This window comes from Lithobates pipiens, unplaced genomic scaffold (assembly GCF_037356315.1).
Source record: "Lithobates pipiens isolate NorthernLeopardFrog02 unplaced genomic scaffold, aLitPip1_a1.2 Scaffold_19, whole genome shotgun sequence".
Taxonomy (NCBI): domain Eukaryota; kingdom Metazoa; phylum Chordata; class Amphibia; order Anura; family Ranidae; genus Lithobates; species Lithobates pipiens.
Genome location: NW_027507764.1, coordinates 144,351,195 through 144,373,429, shown reverse-complemented (window position 1 = coordinate 144,373,429; position 22,235 = coordinate 144,351,195). Strand labels below are relative to the sequence as shown.

The 22,235-nt window shown below is 38.7% G+C and overlaps 1 protein-coding gene across 2 annotated transcripts in view; it reads right to left on the bottom strand.

The window, feature by feature from the left end:
* Window positions 1-1,105: 1,105 nt before the first annotated feature.
* The window catches only part of CHN2 (chimerin 2), a 465,335-nt gene continuing 444,205 nt past the window's right edge, over window positions 1,106-22,235 (bottom strand). For both annotated transcript variants that reach the window (XM_077491359.1, XM_077491360.1), the window contains 3 exons: window positions 19,182-19,319; window positions 16,078-16,183; window positions 1,106-11,728 (listed from right to left, as the gene is read on the bottom strand). In XM_077491359.1, coding sequence (XP_077347485.1) covers window positions 11,557-11,728; window positions 16,078-16,183; window positions 19,182-19,319 — 416 coding nt within the window. In that variant the 3' untranslated portion in view covers window positions 1,106-11,556. The remainder of the gene's footprint in view (window positions 11,729-16,077; window positions 16,184-19,181; window positions 19,320-22,235) is intronic.

Below are 22,235 nucleotides of genomic sequence, written 5' to 3'. Positions count from 1 at the left end.
GCCACAGCTTCCAACTCACCTATTTTGCTTGGCAGACTTCTGGCATTGGTGTACAAACACTTAAATGCATTATTACATTTTGCTCTGGTGTTTTTCATATTATTTTAGTAGTACAAATTGCACTATAGTTTTCAATGGCTGTTTGCAACATGGGACATTTCTTGCCATCTGCCATATCCCAGCCCCCATCTATTCCCATTCCACCCTCCATTAATGTCTGACCCCTAACTGACCTGTCTGCCCGATGTAATTCTGTAATGTAATTTTAGCCTGGTTTGGGTCTCTGCCTTCTTTATTATCTAGCTTATTTTCACTGCTGCTGTCTGCAATTGTCACTGCATATATTGCAGGTTTCCCTTACCTAAATTGAGTTTAGTCATATTCTATATTCCAGTCTTTAGTAAAGCCTCTTTCACACGGTCGATCCGTTCAGGTCCGCCTGTCAATTTTTCAGGTGGACCTGAACGGACACTCCATAGAGGTCTATGGAGCGTTGGATGTCAGCGGTGACATGTCCGCTGACATCCCACCCACTCCGATCCAAAAAAGTGTGACGGAGGGAAAACCTACTTTTCCATCCGTCATTGGATCGGGTGACAATGGACTCTAGGGTCCGTCGTCTCCCAATCTCCCATACGGGAGAGCGGCGTTGTGACAAGTCCGTCCCTGTGCAGTGTGCAGAGTCGGACCTGTCCTCAGGGCTGCTCAGCGGGGATCGACGGAGAGATCCCCGCTGAGCAAGCGGATATCCACAGGGAGGATGATCACTGATACGCCCGTGTGAAAGGACCCTTAACCCTAACAATTATGTCCTACCTAATGTCTACTTGCTTCTCTTTCTACATGTGCCTTGCCTTGCCCCTATGAGTATGGCATGTTCCTGTTGTGCTCTCACAGTCCAGTATTGCACTTTCTTCCAGACAGTTACCTTGCTTCCAGAAATTAGCACCCTTGCCCCAGTATAGGAAGGGTATTTGATAGAACAATAAACACGATCTAAAGGGAGCACATTACTACAATTTGGCTCTGAGGTGAGTTGTTAGTTGGTATGTCATTGAATATATGGTTCTGTGAAGCAGTTGCATACAGATGACAATACACTGAATTTAAATATCTGCACATTTATTGATTCCATCATGTTTTTACAGGTCATAAATTACAAGTTAAAATCATTTCACAAAACAAAAAAACCTCTTCAAAAAGTACACTTGAACAAAATTCTTCAAAACAGCATAAAAAATATAACACAAATAGAGAATGTTTTGGCAGTAGAATATGTAATAACTAAAGCAAACCCAACTAAAGGAAATTCAAATTAAAGAACATCTGATATGCAAGCAAGCTATGGTATATAAGGAACTAGGGGCTTTGTTCATTGTGTCTTATACTGAATAAATAGGGAAGATACCAGACTGTGTGAAACACATCTGATAAAAAGAGAGGAACTCCAATAATTCTGCTCCGTACATACTTTATAACTGCTTTTTTGGAAAATTCCCACAGTTTTTGGCTCTTATAGGCTCACTGATAGGGGGAAAAAGTAATCATGAATCATTATTTTTATTTTTTTTGTAAAGTTAAACACTCAAAAATAAAGTCATAATTTGACTTGCATTGATTTACCCTGTATAATAAAACTTTCTATAACAAATCGTATTCCTATGCCTGTCTCTGCTCTCTAGGTCATGTACTGTAGATTGTGATATTATCAGTTTTGTTGGCTTAGTACCTCAGCTTTTCCCTATATTGAATTTCATACAAAATAAATTCATTCAGTAAAAATATCAAATATAAACCAATCTGCTATATATGTTATTTCTTTTTGAAAGGTTCCTTTGTAAAATGATGCAAATGAAAATGTCAATATTTTAATATAAGCCCTACGCAACCATTTGTAACAGATCAATATTAAAATTTTGATTACAAACATACATAAGTAATCAATTGTAAAGCCCAATTGTAGTTTATTTATTAAATATAACAAATTAAATCACAGTGGCTTAAAATGACAAATGATAACTACATTTTTTTTACTGCTGATGATTTTGTTAAGGTGCCTCAGCAAAAAAGATCCATGTTTAGCTCTATGCTGAAGACCATGGGTGTCCAACCCATGGCCCTTTAGCTGTTGCAGAGCTACAGGACCCATAAAGCATTGCAAGGAATGTCCATTGAGGCATTGCAAGGCTGACAGTTGTAAGCATGAATCCCAAAGGCAGAGGCATAATGGAACTTGGCTCCCAAAGGCAGAGGCATGATGGGACTTGTACAGCTGAAGGGCCCCAGGTTGGACACCCATGCAGTGGACAGACTGTTGTGCTTTGTGTGAGAATAGCAGTCTTTCTACAGCGTCAACACACAACTCTGTAAGGGATCATGAGCTTTGCTGATTGGAGCACTCTAGGTCTGAGTTAGCAGGGGAGAATTGGACCAATGTAAAGCCTTGTACATATAAGAATATTGGATGCATGATCATCCATTATTTTTGCATGCTAGTCTCATATCGAAAAGGAAAAAGCTACTAAACTTATGAAAACGTTACGTAATTATGTAATGTGCTGTATTGTATTGCAATGTATTCTTTCGTTTTTCCGAGCATGTGTGGCCTTGCTCATCTGATTTTTTTGCGGACAAATACTATACACATTAAAGGAAAATTGTAGGATCTGGTATTGTACAAGAACAATTTTCATGATTGTGCCTTCCGATAATTTCAGATAATTTTCGCAATCGGCTCTTGAAAGCTGTGTACTAACGATCAGATTATCGTACGATCGCTTAGAAAGCGGTATTTTATTCCAATTTTCTGAACTACTGCTGTCAGAGTGCAACTGTCTTTCTCTACAGCAAACTACCAACTTTTCCGCTGGGGCACTTTTACAAAAACAAGAGCAGTAAGACAATAATCTTTTTTGAGCAACCCTATCTTGATTTGTTTAATTTTTAGATAAACTAAAATTACCCATCCAAATCAACATGTGGTGGTCAAAAGTAACCTTTTAAAGGTGTTGTAAACCCTCTTGTTTTTTCACCTTAATGCATCCTTTGCATTAAGGTGAAAAAACTTCTGACACTGACAGGCCCCCCAGCCCCTCCATTTTACTCACTTGAGCCAGTTCGTTCCCTCGACTGAGGTGCACTCTTCTTCTCTGCCCGTTGGCTCGGCTCTTGATTGGATAGATTGATAGCAGCACAGTCACTGGTTCCCACTGCTGTCAATCAAATCTAATGACGTGGGCATTGGGGGTTGGGGCAGAGTCCTGCATTCTGTGTGAATGTACACATATGCAGGACCCGGGAGCGCAGCCGCACAGATGTCCACCATAGGAGATCCTTCTCTAGTGTGGACACTCGATGCAGGGAGGAGTTACCAGCGCCACTGGGGGATCCCAGAAGTCGAGGATCAGGCCCACTCTGTGCAAAATGAACTGCACAGTGAATATAAGTATGAAATGTTTGTTATTTAAAAAAAAAAGAGGGTTTACAACCTCTTTAAAGGGGTTGTGAACCCTCATGGTTTTTCACCTTAATGCATTCTATGCATTAAGGTGAAAAACCTTCTGTGGTGCTGCAGCCCCCCCCCCACGAGCCCACGTTTTACTTACCGGACCTCAATCTTTCTCCAGCCAGGAATGAGCACACCAGCTCTATCTGGTGTCTCGTGTCCTGACTGGATAGATTGATAGCAGCGCAGCCATTGGCTTCCGCTGCTGTCAATCAAATCCAATGACGCAGTGCTGGGGGGCGAGGCCGAGTCCTGCTTTCTGTGTGAATGGACACAGATGTGGGACTCGGGAGTGCGCCTGCATGAGTGTCCACCAAGGTGAGCGCTTCTCCAACTAGGACACTTGATGCGAGGAAGTGCCACCAACGCCACTGAGGGACCCCAGAAAAGGAGGACCGGGACCACTCTGTGCAAAACAAACTGCACAGTAGAGGTAAGTATGACATGTTTGTTTGTTTTTTTAAACAAGGGTTTACAACCCCTTTAAGCTAAATATTGAGTTACTTTTCCCCTGTGCCTGATTACCTTAATTTTGATAAAATTGCAGAATGTTCAGTCAGGTATGGTTGGGGTTGGCCACAGCATTTTTTCATTAATGGCTTTGGTTAGTCCAACTGTTAAGAAATATTTTTTTGGGCCAATTCCATTGTTACAAGTATGAGCTTCCTAATGGTGGCCATACACGATACGTAAAATCGGCCGAACCAATTTCGAAAAAACGAACATTCAGCCGTGAGAGCAAACGATAGTGGCATCATGTAATGACCGATAAATCGTTCAGTGGGCATAAATTAATACATTTTTTGTTTGCTTTTTTTACATGTACCTACTGCAAACAGTTCGGATGGGAAACACATTAACCTTTCAATTTATCATTCATTCGGCAGAAAATTTTAAACTTGTCCTTTGTTTTTTTCGGTCAAAAATGTCCCAACGATTATGGATTTTGTGCTTATTAACTGGCCAAAAAACGAACCAACTGGCCAAATGACCGAATTTCAGATGATTTTTCGTATAGTGTATGGCCAGCATTAGTAAGCAAAATTATACAACAAAAAATGTCAACTGCCAAGTTATTTGATTTCTAACATACCAAAGATAGCAGTATTGCTGCCTTGATTTTTTTTTTTGTGAATACAGGACATTGAAGAACCTTCATAAAAAGCTAAATGTGCACCTATTAGAAGATCAACAATAACAAGGTAAACAAAACATTATTTCTCAGAATTGTAAAAAAAAAAAAAAAAAATGGTGAAAACTGGTTAAAAAAATGCTACTATCATTGTAGTTTAACACACAATCATTTTGGGCCTGCCTCATAAAAGATACTTTACTTTGTAATACGCACTGTACAGGTGACAGACATTTATATAACACTTAGTCCTTTCTATCTTTTTAAATTAAAGAAATATTTAAACCTACATGTAAAAATGTAATTGCGCACAGCACAATAAAAAATACTACATGCATTAAAACGCTCAACTGCTTTAAATGTTTCAAATGGTCAGCAGAGAAAATGCCTTTTGTAATTAATCACCAACAAAGTTTGGGTTTGTTTTTTCTTCATCCACAGAAAATATTTCAGTAGTGAGTAGATGCCACTAGGTGAAATACCAATTGACAAGTGGGCACAGATTAAGAGCCCACATCATGGGATTGTGGCTGCCACGTTTTTAAATAAAGTTTTTTAATTCTATATAAAAAAAATTACCTGTCACAAGGCTTTTAGGCGGGAAACACGTTTTTCTGCACGGCATGGGTCTATAAAAGGCCCCACTTGATGGACCCCGATCACAGTTGTCCTGGATCGGCTTGGCGAGCTCCCCCTCCCTCCCACCCTGTCGCTGGCACCATTATATGGTTATGTCACCCTTGAATCAAGGGGGGACTTTGTTTTATTAATTAATCATTTATAGCTTGAGATCTATGACTGAGCAAGTTTAAAGTTTGTTTTAATTTCGAATATATATTTATTTACTTATTGATATTTGAATAACGTTTTAATAGATTTCAATTTTAATACCAATAAAGGTGCCGCGGCCATTTTAAATTTCAAATTTTATTGTGTTGTGTATTTTTATATTTAATGCTATTTTCAGTTACTTGATGTGTGCGACCTACAATCCCACAAATTTCTATATCTCTAGGAGTCATGTCACACTAGCAATCCTGTTGCTGGCTGCAACTTACCAGCAACAACATTGCTAAAGAGAACACTTACCTGTTCCTTCAACATCACTCTTTGCTTCTCAGCCAAAGAGCATTGATTAAGTGTCACTGGTTCATTTGTAAGGGAGCAGGAAATCAGCAACAGGATTGTTAGTGTGGTACAGCTCTGAGGGACACTAGTGACAAGATTTTCATAACTCACTGAAGCCTTTACAAATTCATATCATTAGAATAAGATCCATTTGTAATGTCTATGCAAAGAGGCAGGAAAAGGAAACTCAGGTACAGAGATCTGGATCCATAGGATATGATGGACAGTTCAACCCGCATGCAACCATCCAAAACTTAAATACATACTCTCATCTATTCCCAGCTAGTGTAACTGCTTGCTCCAGTTCCCGAGGTAGACCAGATAGACCTAAACGTGTACAAGACTGGCCACTACCAGGAAGTGCAGGGGTTAAAGACAAACAATAAAAAAAAAAAAAGCTTTCAAACTTTTCTTGTCTTTATCTAGGAGGTCAGTTTACAAAGGCTGGACATAGTCAGGCACATTCATCTGCCTGAATCTGCACACATTCATCACAATCTGGCAACACTTAAAGTGTATGTTACCCTAAACATTTATTTATTTTTTCTGTGTGTGTATTCTGTAGATCATATTCTCCATCAGTTTAGTGCACTTCTTCTGTCAGGAATGCCTGGGGGAACCTGTCAGTCACCTTTCTTCCGTGTTCCAAACTGTTCACACAAAACACAGAAGCTGATCTGTGTTAGTATGGACAGTTCTACTTTGGCTGGCCATTGAGAGGTACAGGAGATTGTGCAGACACACAGCATGCCTGGATTGGGTAGCTTGCTCAATCACCATGAACCCCCCCAGCTAATCACAACCTGCATAGTGCCTCAGGTTAAACAGACTATGTGTGTGTCTGCACAAAGTCCTATAACCCCTGTCCGGCACAACATGGAAAAAAAAGATGCATGGTCACATGACAGAACTTTGATAAAAAGGTAAAAAAGATCATTTCTGGAAAAAGCAAAAGCAGTTATGGTGCCTGCAGCTGCTTGAAACAACTGCCTGGTGTTTAAAATGGAGAGTGGATCCTGCTAGATGCAAATTAAGGTAACAATGATTCTTATGTTAATTCATTTGGATTTGGCTAAAAAATTGTGCAGTCTCAACTGATTCATAGTGATAATTGCTAGTGACCCAGACTTAAAAGTGACAAAAGTAAAGTAGTAATAGCGCTTGTGCAGACAAGGGTCTGAGTTAGTTTTCATATTGATCCCTGCGGATCCTAGGACCAGGCTGTACACAATATATAATCTCAGAGAAGGTGGTGGGGCTCGGTACCCAAAGTAGACTTTGAAAGAATGTGCGGTTTGAGAATTAGGTCAGGACAACTCAATAGTAGTACCAAAATGTATCCATGGGGAAAACAGTTTGAATAAATACTTACCTAACTGCTTTCCTCAGCACTGCAAGGGATAATGTTAGTATCCTTTCGGCGGGATTCATGAAGAATGACAATATGCCAACTCTCAAGACATGATACTCCAACACAGTGCAGGAACACCTTCTTGTAATATTTGGGATCCTCATTGTTCCTTAGATCTTGAGGGCAGAGTGTAAGGTAAGTATCTATTCGATCTTTTTTCCCATAGGTACATTTTGATACTACTATCATACAGCAATTTAGAAAGTTTGGCTCTGATCTAATGAGAAGACTTCATATTCAGGTGCAAGGTCTGCTATATTATTAATATGAAAAGAAGACAGTGAGGCGCAATACATAGTGTCAACTTGAGACTAAGTTGGTGGATCTCAGTAAAAAATATAAGCTTGAAGAGAAGGCAATGAAGTCATTCATTAACCACTTCAGCCTCAGAAGATTTTACCCCCTTCCTGACCAGAGCACTTTTTACAATTTGGCACTGCGTCGCTTTAACTGACAATTGCACGGTCATGCAATGCTGTATCCAAACAAAATTTGCTTCCTTTTTTTCCCACAAATAGAGCGTTCTTTTGGTGGTATTTGATCACCTCTGCAGTTATTCGTTTTTGCACTATAAAAAAAAAGCGACAATTTCGAAAAAAAAAACAATATTTTTTACTTTTTGCTATAATAAATATCCCCAAAAATATTAAAAAAACACATTTCTTCATCAGTTTAGGCCAATATATATTCTTCTACTTATTTTTGGTAAAAAAAAGCATATATTGATTGGTTTGTGCAAAAGTTATAGTGTCTACAAACTATAGGAAAGATTTATGGCATTTTGTTTGGGCGTTTTTATTATTTTTCAAATTTTTTTCTTTTTTACTAGTAATGGTGGAGATCTGTGATTTTTAGCAGTACTGTAACATTGTGGCAGACAGATCGGACACTTTTGACACATTTTTGGAACTATTGACATTTATACAGAGATCAGAGCTATAAAAATGCACTGATTACTTTGTTACTAGGGGGCGATCAAGGGCTTAAATGCGTATTCGACTGGATGTGTTCTAACTGCATGGGGATAGGACTGACTGGGGGAGGAGACATATCGTTGTTCCTACTTAGTAGGAACAACAATATGTCTCCTTTCCCCTGACAGAACAGGGATTTATGTGTTTACACACACAAATCCCCACGCTGTCTCTCGTGCCCACTATCGCGCTCGCCAGCCACACGCATTGGGTTCTCCGCAGTGCGGCGTAAAGGGAACAACGTACCCAGCCGTGCCATTCTGCCAAAGTATATCGGCGTGAGCCGGTCCGCAAGCGGTTAAGTAGGGTTTAATATTAAAGTGATATTAAACGCATATTTTTTTTGTTAAATACCAAACAAGTCATATTTACCAATGATTTTGCATAGAGCAGCCGGATCCTCCTCTTCTCAAGTAGCTTGCTATGGGGAGCAATGGTGCATGCTCGCTCCCAAGACCACATCTATGTGTCCACCTGTGCCTTGCTATCTCCTTATTAGCTCACTGGCTGTGATTGACAGCAGTGGGAGCCAATGGCTCCCACTGCTGTGTCTCAGCCAATAAAGAGCAAGAGACTATTAGGGGGGCTGTAGGGGGAACAGCACACAGAAGGTTTTTACCTTCATGCATAGAATGCATGAAAGTAAAAAAACTTTCAGCCTTTACAACCACTTTAAAGGAAGTTGGGGCTCTATGCGCAGCCTGGGCCAAAGGTCCAAGGGGGCTCCACGGGGATCTATTTAAAGTTTAACCAGGGTAACACACATCAGCATTACTATGAACTCATGCACTTTTTAGGCCAGGTCAGGTTCACACATATATCTTTGTGACAAATGGAACATCCACAGCTTTAGAAATGTTTACTTGAAGAGGTGAACAATGACAGCAGATCTGCTTTATAAATCAATAAATGTATATAAAATTTTGGGTGCATTTAATCATTTATAAATAAACCAACCATACGTGCTCTATTATAAGATTTTTTCTTCAGCCAAAATTTTTTTTTAAATTTAGCCAATCCTTTTTTTTTTTACCCTGCAGACAGTTAAAATTAGCCTGAGTGGGAAAAGCAATGGTGGCCAAATGAATGACAGACAAGGGCTGCCTGCAGCCAAACAAAAGGATAGTTCAGGTGCTCCGATCTGTACAGCTGGACTCGGAGCAGGGAGAACTTTGAAAACATACTGAGAGCACTGAACCTCTGCTGGCAGTGGCAACTGTTTAAGCCACAGCAGCTGTACATACAGCTCTATTCAATGCCCTGAGCTTAACGTAAAATTCTTTCATCTAAGGAGAGGTATTATTTTGCAGTAGCTGGTGAGGCTGAGCGGTAGCAGTTAGAAGCTTAGGATCTCCTGCTCTACGTGTAGGTACAATTATCTGGATTAGTTAGCAATCAATTACAATTCAGATACTGTAATATGGTGCAGATAACATTTAAAAAGGAAACAAATCACAAAAACCAGATCAATTTACAGTTACTTTTCTTCTGAAGAATATTAAAAACTGGAACAAAACATACATATGTATATTTATAACAAACCATTTCACATCTCAAGAACAAAACAATATCAAAAACTCTTCAAAACCAGTTTAACTGTCAGAAAAAGTGCTAATCCTCAGTATGTAGCAGGTAAGATACATCCAGCAAAAAAGTGTCTCTTTACATTGCCTTCAGCTTTTTTATGGGACCGATCACACATTTTAGGTTCTGACTCAAGAGTCTTACATAAAAAAAGGAAAAATAATGCAAATAAATACTGCAATACATGCTATCACATGTTACATGGTTACAGTTAAAGCCCAGCTCCAGGAAATTAAAATGCTTTTTATACAGGGATAAGAATTAACAGAAAGTCTCTCCAGTGGATACAGGAACAAATGTTCTTTAGAAGAATGGGAACAGTTTTTTTAACTTTTAACTGTTCTACACTTAAAGCTTAAAAAATTTTTGGGCTGAAGCCAGGCTGTAATGGCAGTATTTTGGTCTAAGTTAACCATTTCAAAATCCCATAAAATAATCATAAATAATTTGCATTTTTCTATAAATGTAGATAAGGCAAAAAAAAACATCAAATAGTTTTGGTTGACGTCTGGGATATTACATGCTTGCACACAGAGTGATGGAATAATCTTAGAGTAAAAAAAAGACCACCTGGCCAAATGCAGTGGTGTAACAATAACAAAATGATACCACACCGTATGCTTCTCTAAATTTCTATAGTTCTGATCTCTATATATCTTATTCAGAAGCAAAATATATTAGGGCATCAGGGTTAAACAAAGTTTGTGGGTCAAGGCATAGAATTCAAGAAGGGTATTTAATTATCCATAATATATTGAAAATGTCCCTAAAAATAGCAAAGAAAAAAAGATATTACACGTTTCTTAATCGTACAAAATAAAGTGTATTTTTATTTTTTTAATGTTAGTCCTTTTTTTTCTTAATGAAAAAAAAAACCAATATTTTACTTCTATAAGATCATCAGGGTTAGATACCTGAGACTAAAAGTGCACTCATTGTTTTTTGTAATTTACACAATAATTTGTTCAAAGGAAAAATTACCAAGATTTCTGTTTTTCTGCATCTATTCAACTGAATCATGACAGCGACAGGATTTCACAGATAATTTAAAACATAAGCTCACTTACTCCCAAATGGCTATATAGCAAAAACATGTACATCCCTTATTTATCCAATCAAGTTTGGATAATTTGAAAGAGATGAAGATAGTCTTCTTTAGTCATTAAATAGCATGACAAACTTAAATTCAGAACTAGCTTACATTAGAATTTCAAATATTATTTATTAAGGCTTTTCCTGCTTTTATTCCTCCCTGTTTTGTATTTGTACTCAAGATGGGATATCTAGGGGATATGTATAAAACAAATGCAACAAGTAACTGTTGAAAAAAAAATCATTAAAATCAATACTTTAGAAATAATACTTTTTAAATATAATCGTGGTGTGTTTTCTGTTTGCGACAGCTCAAATAAAGCACTAAACACTATACTAACATCCCTTAATATTTACAAGGATACTGTATAAATTATGCCATGCTGACAACATTTTAAAAATAGGATTGTGTGGATAAGACCACAGAATTCAGCCTTGCTTGGTTGAAAAATATTTTTTTGATAAGAGGACTTTGCTTTTTAAAAATATTATTTTAAAGACAAAACAAGGCAAAGAAACAACCTGGCTGGATTATCTTTTTCTGTCTTTCTCCTTTTCTAAAGGAGATAAATTCCATATGTCTATGAGACACATGTTTCAAATAATTTGGCATGTATTGTATCCGCACTGCAACAGATACTAAAGTCCAACTAGTGAACTTATGTTATACATCTTCTTGCTGCTTTAAACATCTTATCTAAAGCTCTGGATGCAAAAACCCACCCTTTATTCAGAATAAAACATCTTCATTTTGTATTAAGATCTGCACAATTTGTTTTTGATGTCGCATATCGTTTAAGGAAGTGAGGGCGTTTTCCTCTGGAGGTCTCATTAATGTTGGCCCGAAGACAATGCCAAGATTTTCTGCCCCCATAAGATTGTCCTTCTCATTCTGTGTAACCCTGGAATAATATAAAACATAGCAATAAATAAATAGTAATAGTAATAGTTACTCTTAGTAAATAAATATTAATACCGGTCAATTCCTGTTGGCAACATTTATGTCCAGCCATTTATTTGGTTAGTTTTGGATAGAGTGGGGCAGGATTAGAATCTGTCAGATTTGAACTACTATTGAGGGAGAAATTTACCTTCAAATACTGTCATAATGACAATGCTTTCACCAGACAGGAAATGGGGAAAATCGGAAATTACTAAAAAACTGGAGTTCCTCCTTAACTATACTATAGTTCCCTTTAAAAATAAATAAATGTTCTGATAAACTTACTACATGTTACAACCTATTTATAAAATCTGCTTTATTTTTACCAACACTAATATGCTCAGAATTTCTACCTTAAAAAAAAAAAATATATATATCTAGAGTCAGTAGACACTTGCACTATGTAGCTATTAATATATTTAAACAAGATTACACAATCAGGTTGTAAATGAGCTTTGGTTTGTTTATTATTATGCAATGTTTTTGACTCACACCCTAAGTTTAATCAAAGCATTAAAAAACTCAGGACAGGGGACATTACTTACAATCAATGTGAAGTACCGCTTGTGCTGCTGGCTGTGGAAGAACTTGAAATCTTCAGTCCTCTGCACCCCCCTTTGGGGGCCTTCTGCACCTCCCGTAGGGGGCCTGGGCACTCGCAGGGGGGGGGGGGGGGGTCAGACAGCAGGGGGATCTGTGTGGTGGGATGGGAGGACAATTACAAAACTATGCAGTGTATCTGTGTCACTTCCTCCAGCAGCTGCAAGCTGGTTTCTCCCCTTCTCCTTACCACGGGCTTTTAGCTGCTAGAGGAAAAGACACAGACACAATGGATTCTAATTTTCCTACTGTCCTGCCACATCAATCCCCCTCCCTGTGATCCCCCCATGTGCCTGGGCCCCCCTCATGCCCCCCCCCCACCAGCTTACCTCTCCCACTGGCTGCTGCGGATACACAGGTGGATAGAGAGTGTGGGGAAAGGGCCAGTAAACATGTACTTTACCGATCCCTTCCTTTTCTGAATTGAACACAGTGAGCGATCGGTACCGATAACTGTGTTTACTAGGCTTCAGTTTATGAATGAACAGGAGCCTCTGTCTCCTGATTATTCACCTTCAGTGCAGCTGAGGCTACAGAGAAAGCTCTGGGGGTGGAGAGAAACGCGTTGGGACATGGCCTAGTCAGAGTCCATGCTGAGGTTGCCACTCCATTCATCTCAACAGAACACCTAGAAGTGTGGCTTCCAGGGGCTATCCATCTTTCCACAAGCTACAGAGAAAGGTATGGAAGAATATGTATCCTCAATTGCATTATCTGTCTCAAAGGTGAGATGTCAGGGGTCTAGTTAGACCTCTGATATTTCTGGCACAATCATTTTTATTGTAATGAGCATGACAACATGACAACCATTTACCCACGCAGAGGTATAGCATATCAAACAAAATTAAAATGCATGGGCTGAGAGAGCATGAACAAATAACTTTTATAGGTAATAAATGACCTCTGAGTGACCTAGGGAAACAAACTGAAGGTCCACATATGTCTCCCAGGCCCAATGGCCTACAAGGATAGTCCATTTTGCAGGTGCACTAGTTTGCATCAAGGGATAAAATGCGTTCAGTTTCACAAAATGTCTCCAGTCGAGGTGGGTAGTTAGTAAAGAGGAGCAAAATGGATTTTATATCTAGCAGTGTTAACTGCATGCCAGCAAAGAAAGAAAGGGGGTCCTAGACCCAGGGCCTCCGTAAAAAGCGGGAGACAGAGGGCCGCCACAAGCCCAATGTCAGCAACAGAGAGAGAGAGAAAGAGATAGACTAAAGAGGAGAAGAATGTGGGGGAAAAAAAAGGGGGGGAAGGGTAAGTTCTGCAGAGTGGGAGAGTTGCAAGGCGGTTATTAGGAGAGACCCAGGCTGTTTGGATGCAGGGTGGGGACAGCATAATCCCACCAGGGTGACCATATGTTTTGAGATTTAGCATGGGATTCATGCAAGATGCTACAGTAGACATTTTTTTTATTAATTATAAGGTCGGTCAGGATGCTCTTCACCATGGCAAACAAAGTAGAGGGTTTCTTCCAAGCTCTGGCTATCAACCATTTAGCAGCTATGAACAGGTAGGATGCCAGCTTTTGTGGGTATGAGAATAACCCCTAGATCGGGCAGTGCAGCAAAGCAATTTTGCCATCCTTGTCGATGGGTATATGGAAAAAGGAATAGAGGAGCCTGAAAACCTTGTGAGGCGGGGACAGATTCACTAAACGTGTGTGACATCTCTTTGCTGGCCGCAACCCATGAAGTATCTGTCACAATAGGATGGGTTCAAACTCGCTATCCGGGCAGGAAAACAGTACCACTGTTGAAGAACCTTATATGCAGCTTCTTGGGTAGCCATGTTGAAGGAGCACTTAGCAATGGAGAACCAGGCTTTGTTCCAGTCCTCTGGGTCAATAAAGGTTGCCAGATCATATTCCCACGTGACTTGTAAGATGCTGCCACAGGGAAATCTAAAGCATTAAGAGAAGGATAATTCTTTGATATGGTGCCAGGGAAACCAGGGGAATGAAGGCAGAGATGTACAAACATTGTTTTTTGGAAAGGGTAGGAGGAATTGCACCTCAGTAAAAATATCCAATGGTGCAGTTGGGCGTAGCAGAAGAATTCTGCAGGTAGTACCTCATGGGTATCCCGAAAATAGAGCCAGGACAGAAGACTGCGAGAGGAGAGGAGGTGGCAGACCTCAGTGAACCCGTGGGTGGACCACCAGGAAAAAGAGCCTAGTTGGTCAAAACCGGGTGGAGGGGATTGTTGAAGAGAGAGAGAAGCAGAAGGAAGGGGGAAATAAGGTTAGCGGAATAACAGACTGAGTCCCAGAGCTTCAAGCTGTGGCACATAAGAGGACTAAGAGTAGGGGGCATAGTCTGTGAGGAAACCACAATAAGACTGAGAGGGGAATTGGGGCACAGTTAGGGAGTTTAAGGAGCACCCACAAGGGGATGTCCAAGGGTTGTGTGGAGTAAAGTCAATCTGAGCGGCCTGGTAATATTTCATTAGGTTAGGCACGAAAATCTGGAGTGCTGGTAAGTCCATATGAAATATAGAATCCTGCTCTGAGGCAAGCGTAAAAAGAAGGAGGTCTGGGACATGGGCTGGGAGGTTGCAAAAGTAGTATATATTTTGGGGAGGATAGTCACCTTGACCGCATTAATGCAGCCTATCCAGGATAGAGAGGGGAAACACCATGACTGTATCAAAGACGTGAGCACTCGTAATAGGCGGTAGTAATTGGTGGCAAAAAGCAATGCGTAAGAGGGAGTTTGATACCTAGGTAATCCAGGAACGAGGGGTTCCAATGATACAGGAAAAAGGCTTAAAGAGGGGACACAGTAGAGGGAGTCAAGGTAACATTTAGAGCTGTGGTCTTGTGGGGGTTGATCCGGAGACTGGAGAGAGCTGAAAAAACGGGAGGGGAGGTTCTGAAGCTTAGGTAGAGGGTAGGTCAGAGTTAGGAGGGCATCAGAGACTGACTTTGTCATGTGTACCTGCATAATGAATACCGGAGATGTAGACCCCTGATATTTAATTCAAGCCCCCCTCAACAGCATTGTAAAAAAGAAAAAAAAGTTAAAAATACATTTACAAAAATGTAAAAACTAAATTATAATTTTAATTACATTTTTAAAATTGTACAAACATTTTTTTTAAATTGGAAAAATAATTTTTAAAATGTTACATTTTTATAATTTTGGGGGAGGGGCCCTGTCAGGTAGGTTGTACGGATGGCCGTGATTTCCAAAGGCAGGCCTGCCTGCAGCAAAAATATTCTGGTGCTGCCGGGGTTATTACAGCCGCTGGACATGTCATGGGCACTCATCAAGCACTGACTAAGCTTGCTTTTTCTGTCCCCTCCTCCATTCATAGAAGTTGTACTATACCTTCTATGAATGGAAAGCACTCTATAAATGGAATAGGTGGACATTTTATTAATCTGCCCATCCTCCATTTATAGCATGCTTTTCATTCATGGAAGCTATAGTGTGGTGTACGAGGGGAATGAAAAGGGCGGGCATAGTCAACACTCTTGACGAGTGCATGCCACAGGTCCCTCGACTTTAATTAACCCTTGTGTCACCATTGCAGGGATAGAGGGAATCAGAAGACTGAAAATTTCAACTAGATCTACAGCCAGCAACACAAAGAGCATTTTGCATTGCCTGTAAGTTCTGTCTTTTGTGCTGATTTAATTTTTTTTTTTTTTTACAAATTTTAAGCTTTAAATAAGCTATTAGCTGTTAACACTGGTTTTACGTACTTTTTGAGATGGATCATTAGGTATCTCAGAGTCTCATAATGTGCAGGTGGAAGGAGCATCAATAATTCATGAACAGCTTCTAATCTCTCATCTGGATTGGATATTTCTATGAAGAGAACATGACATTAGAATAACCAATAACTCATAATTCAGCCCTTTGGTGCACAGGCAATACAAATGATCCAAGACTCCAAAGGGATTTGCCAGACCATATCATTATAAAGATCTTATATCTACTATATATTACTATATACTATTACATATTAGCCCTTGTACACACTCGGACATTTCGACAACAAAATCCGTCAGATTTTTTCCGAAACTGGTGTTGCATACACATGGTCAGACAAAGTTGTCGGAAAATCCGATCGTTCGTAACGTGATGACGTTATTTAGTTACGACAGCACTACGTTCAGGCTAGTAGCCAATAGCTTTGGTCTAGGAATTTGATCTGAGCATGCGTGGCACGTTGTCCGATCGGAATTCTCTACAAACGATCGGACAAAGTCTGATCGGATCATGTTGTTGGAAATTTTTTTTTATCCAGCTCTCAAACTTTTTTGGTCGGACATTCCGACGGAAAAAGTCAGATGAAGCCCACACACGTTCAGATTATCCAACAACACGGTCCGATCGGACATTTTCCGTCGGAATGTCCGACTGTGTGTACAGGGCTTAGAGGCCTATCCACTCATAACTGCTATATCTGATTCTGGTTGGTATTCTCTGATTTAAATGTGTAGGCATAAAAAAGATAATTCATACATCTAAAGATAATGAATACATCTATTCAGAACAGTACATGCACATTCCCCAATGGTTTATCTTTTTTTTTTAATGCTACAGGGACAGGAAAATACTTTTTGATCCCGACAGTAATTCAATCGGCAACTAACTTCTCATGTTATGTGGGGGTGTTCTGTAGTTCAGGAGAAGAGACCTCATATACGGCTAAGAACATTTATTTGGATTTACGTACAGTAGAGGCAGATAGGAGTACACTGGATTTCTGGCATGATTAATGTGTACCATATTTTACTCTACTAGCAGTGCTTCTAAAAACACCAAACATTACACCAAATGTGTAAGTATTGCAAATATGTACTAAATATGTTTTTTTTTTTTTTTTGCTCAGACTATAAACCACCTAATGGCTCTTGGGGACTCCAGTGGGGAGATCTTTTTGCTTTAAAGGGTATGTAAACCTTAAACACAGACTTCCCTAATGTGTCGCTACTCAACATTTCGGAGAAGAGGAGAGGGGGAGGTGTCTGTAGTCCTGTCATGTTTCTGTTGCTCTGATACAGTAAATTGAGTGAGCGTTGTCACCATAGGACAGGAAGTGTGTTACTGGCAGAATCACCAGGTGAATATAAAGGTAAAAAAGCTTGAAAAAGGACAACTAATGCAGCCACATTGTCTAAGAACTGGTAAGCTGCAATATTTTCAATGTTGGTTTTTAGTTTATATACACTATATTTCCAGGCATTGGCAGTTACCAGAATGTCCAACCCACCAGTTATGGCCAACCAGGTATACCTGAAATATCACTTTGGATAAAATGATACTTTAAAGCTGAGCTCCGGCCAAAAGATATAACTAAGCAGTTGGTTTGATCAAATTTCATACTAATACAATAATAGATAAATGTAAAACAAAAACATTTTTTTTTTATTTGTCTGATTTTTCAAATAATAAAATAAAACTGCTGAGATACAGCATCCATCAATAAGCCATATATACTTTGTAAAATAAAGAGAAATGTTTTGATGGTCAATATAAAATAATAGTGTGACGCACTGGACCCTTGCAGGATGCATGTAATAGAAGTAATTTGTTATTAATAATTAAGTCATTTTGAACTGTGGATGAAGTTTGAGGCGTGCAGTTTATAAATGATTGTAAAAGTAAAGAGTAGGGAGCTATACCACAATCAAGTTACGATACAATAAAATCACCATGCAGAAAAATAATTGCACTCTTATCTGTTCACTGAACTTTGAAAAGCATAATTACATGACAAGGTCACAGAAAGCTTTAAAAGCATACTGAAAGTACAATAATGTTTTCTCTAGAAATTCTGGCTTTGCAAATGTAATATGACAACGTGGTCGTAGGATTTGGCTGGTCAGCATGATAATTATCTATTTAGTCACCTCCAGATCATTTCATCTATGTTAAAAAATAAGGAATGGTAAAATAGTAAAGTCCACTAAATCTATGGGAGGCACCCTCATTAACAAAGAGGAAGGATAGTGAGATTACCTCCTATAGTATGAAAGCCAGGGAGGAGAAAAATAAGTAAGTCTATTACCTTTTTTTTTTTTTTTGGTTAAACTAAGAAGCAATGGGGGTGGGGGGCTGATATCATAAGTAGAATTTGCATATTTAGAGATGTGCTATAACCTCTGTCGGGTTTTTATTACTGTCTTTATCTGATGGGAAACCCACAATTACAACTGTCATCAGATGGTTAAGGTAAATCTTACAATAGGGACACTGGTTGTGACAACTTAGGGGGATTCATCTCACTATGGAGAATTTTCCTATGTTCATGTTGTGCCCCCAGGAAGTGAAGGCAAATATCCAAATGGGACGCAGCTAAAATATATATATATATATATATATATATATATATATATATATATATATATATACAAAAGCAAAACAAAACAAAACAAAAACAAAAAAACTGAGGTTTTAATTAATCCCTACACTATTCAATACAAAAATATGTTAACATATTTCAACTATTTATTTTTATTATAATTTGATTGTACATTATAATCTATATATATATATATATATATATATATATATATATATAGTGCCTCAATACCCTTAACCCCCTGATTATCTAAAATAAAAAAATAAAAAATACAAGATGCATGGGCTGTATAGGGGTGGGGGTCTGCCTTATCCAGAATTTTGACTTGCACAGAAATGGGCACCTCTCATACACAAAACTGAAGTGATCACAGAGCAGATACAATAGCATTGATCATTCACATTATTATTAGCCAGGGCTTCTTGCAAACTGCTACCTAGTTCAGTACTTTAGCACGGTCACCACCATAAAAAGTCCAAAAGGTGATAAACTTACTTGCTGCTTCAATAAATTTAGAATATGAATCGTAAGTGATTACTGGAATAGGCAAGTCCCTGAAATAGAGCTTTAGAGCACCCGCAATGATGTTAATATCTGGATGGGTAGTAACAGAAATGTCCGCCTTGTCACCATCTGCAAAACAAAAATATCATAAAGCGATGCTGACTGTTATAACCAACAAAAGAGTTTTAGTCTAATTGAATATGAAATCAAACACATCCCATTTCGTTGTTTATCAACTGGCATTGGCACTGTCCTATTTGCATTTTATGGCATTCGTTTCAGAAGTCTGAATAAAATCCAACATGAATAATTGACTTTTGCTGTATATTGCAGCTGTTTAACTACTTGACCAACTACTTGACAGGCCAATTCTGACATTTCTCTCATACATGTAAAAATCTGCCTTTTTTAAAAATAGAAAATGACTCAGAACCCTAAACATTATATAGTTTGTAAGCAGAGGCCCCAGAGAATAAAATAGTGGGTGTTGCAATTTTTTATATCACACAAAATTTGCGCAGCGGTTTTTCAAATACAATAAAAAACAAAAACAAAAAAGCAATTTATTGAATGTTAGTGAATGGAAACACAATATAATACCCAATATGTTGATCAAATATAAAAGATGATGTTATGCTGAGTAATTAGATACTAAGCATGTCATGCTTTAAAACTGTGCAAGCCTGTGGAATGGCAACAAACTACAGTACATTAAATTATCCATAGGTGACGCTTTAACCGCTTCAGCCCTGGAAGATTTTACCCCTTTCCTGACCAGAGCACTTTTTGCGATTCGGCACTGCGTTGTTTTAACTGACAATTGCGTGGTTGTGCGACGTTGCACCCAAACAAAATTGATGTCCTTTTTTCCCACAAATAGAGCTTTCTTTTGGTGGTATTTTATTTTTTGCGCTATAAACAAAAAAAGAGTGACAATTTAAAAAAAAAAAAAAAATGATTTTTTACTTTTTGCTATAATAAATATCCCCCAAAAATATATATAAAAAAAATTTCCTCAGTTTAGGCCAATATGTATTCTACTACAAATTTTTGGTAAAAAAAAATTGTAATAAGCGTATTTTGATGGGTTTGCGCAAAAGTTATAGCGTCTACAAAATAAGGGATAGTTTTATGGCATTTTTATTATTATTATTTTTTATTAGTAGTGGCAGCAATCTGCGATTTTTATCGGGACTGCAACATTATGGCGGACACATCGGGCACTTTTGACACTATTTTGCGTCCGTTGTCATTTATACAGCGATCAGTGCTATAAAAATGCACTGATTACATGTAAATGACACTGGCAGGGAAGGGGTTAACCACTGGGGAGTGATGAAGTGATTAAGTGTGTCCTAGGGAGTGATTCTAACTGTGGGGGGCATGAGCTTCAACTCACATGACAGCAATAACTGTAGTGATCCCTGTCATGACACAAGCCAGAACGGGGAAATGCCTTGTTTACATAGGCACTTCTCCGTTCTGCTGCTCCGTGACATGATCACCGGGAGACATTGAGTCCGCCGGTCCCGCGGGCACGGTCATGCTGTACGCGATGGGCTATCCCACAGGTACGCCCATTTGCCCACCGCTGCCATTGTGCCAACGTATATTGACATGCAGCGGTTGGCAAGTGGTTAAAAACCTTTACTGGTTACCAGTTTAAAGTTAGACAGGAGGTTTGGCATGAGAATTATTGCTCTCATTATGAAACCTCACATCTCACCTCACACCTATGGACCTATTTATTTTTTTTATTTTTTTTACACTGTACGTTTAATTGTTTTTCTTTTGGATCAACTTTATTGCTATCACAAGGGATGAACAACATCCCTTGTGATAGCAAGGGATGTGACAGGTCCTCTTTTTGGAGAGATCTGGGGTCTTTAAGAATAAATAAACAAACCGAAACCAGAAGTGACAAAATTCTCATCTGTTCTGGTTTCTGATGTCAGAGAAGAGGGGTGGGAACTTCCATTCCTTTCACTCCTCTTAGGAAATGTGACCCGACTTGCTGCATCAGTACTGGGATCCCTGTTTGCCTTGTAAAGGCAAAAGCGGTAGAGGGAACCCTCTTCCACTGCCTGTAAAAGTGATTGAACGGCTGTATAACCGCTTGGATCACTTTGACTTAAAAAGGAATCACTGCCTGAAAAGAGCAATACCTGGATCATGACTGTAGCTGCAGCAGCGATCCTGGTATAACCACTTTAACCCAAGGAATTTATATACAGCCTAAGAACAGGAAGTGGATTAATGGGTTTTGATTTTTTAGGGACAGTGAGGCTGGATTCACACCTATGCAGTTTTAGTGCTTTTTGCAGATTTGCACTACAGTCCATTTAACATGGTTTCCTATGGAACATGCCCTGCAGTGAAAATCTGCAAAATGCAAAAAGCACTAAAAATGCATAGGTGTGAATCCAGCGTTTAACTATATAGAGGCTTTTTTTTTAAATACTATTTATTTGCATAAGACTTTCAGATAAAAGGGTACAGAGCATAGGAAGAGATTATATATAAATGATCATTTCTCATTGCAAGAACAGTCTGACAAACTGCCAATAAACAGATAAACTACAACATGCGCTATCTCCTATGTATAGCTATAAGTAGTAAGCAATAGTTATGAGCTGACATCCCAAAAGGGAGAACATGGGCATCCTAGAGACAGATCTTAATAGAAAATATGTATTCTTATTCCATAGACAGATAAACTATGTACAGGTATATATATATATATATAAATTGCTAAAAGTAGATGTAAACTCAAAATGAATGGCATTTTGTTTATATACTGTGTATCAAGCATTTACCATTTTATTGGTTTTTACCTTTTTTCATCCTTTATTGCATCTCAGTATTGTTGCTCTCCTGCAGTCTCTTTTCAGCTACTTCACATCTACATCCCCTAATGCCCAAAAAGTGGGGATGGTTTGTAAAATCCACATAACAGAATGCAATGATTTGCAAATCCCATAAACTCATATTTTATTCACAATAGAAAATAGAAAACATATCAAAGGTCTAAACTGAGAAAGTGTA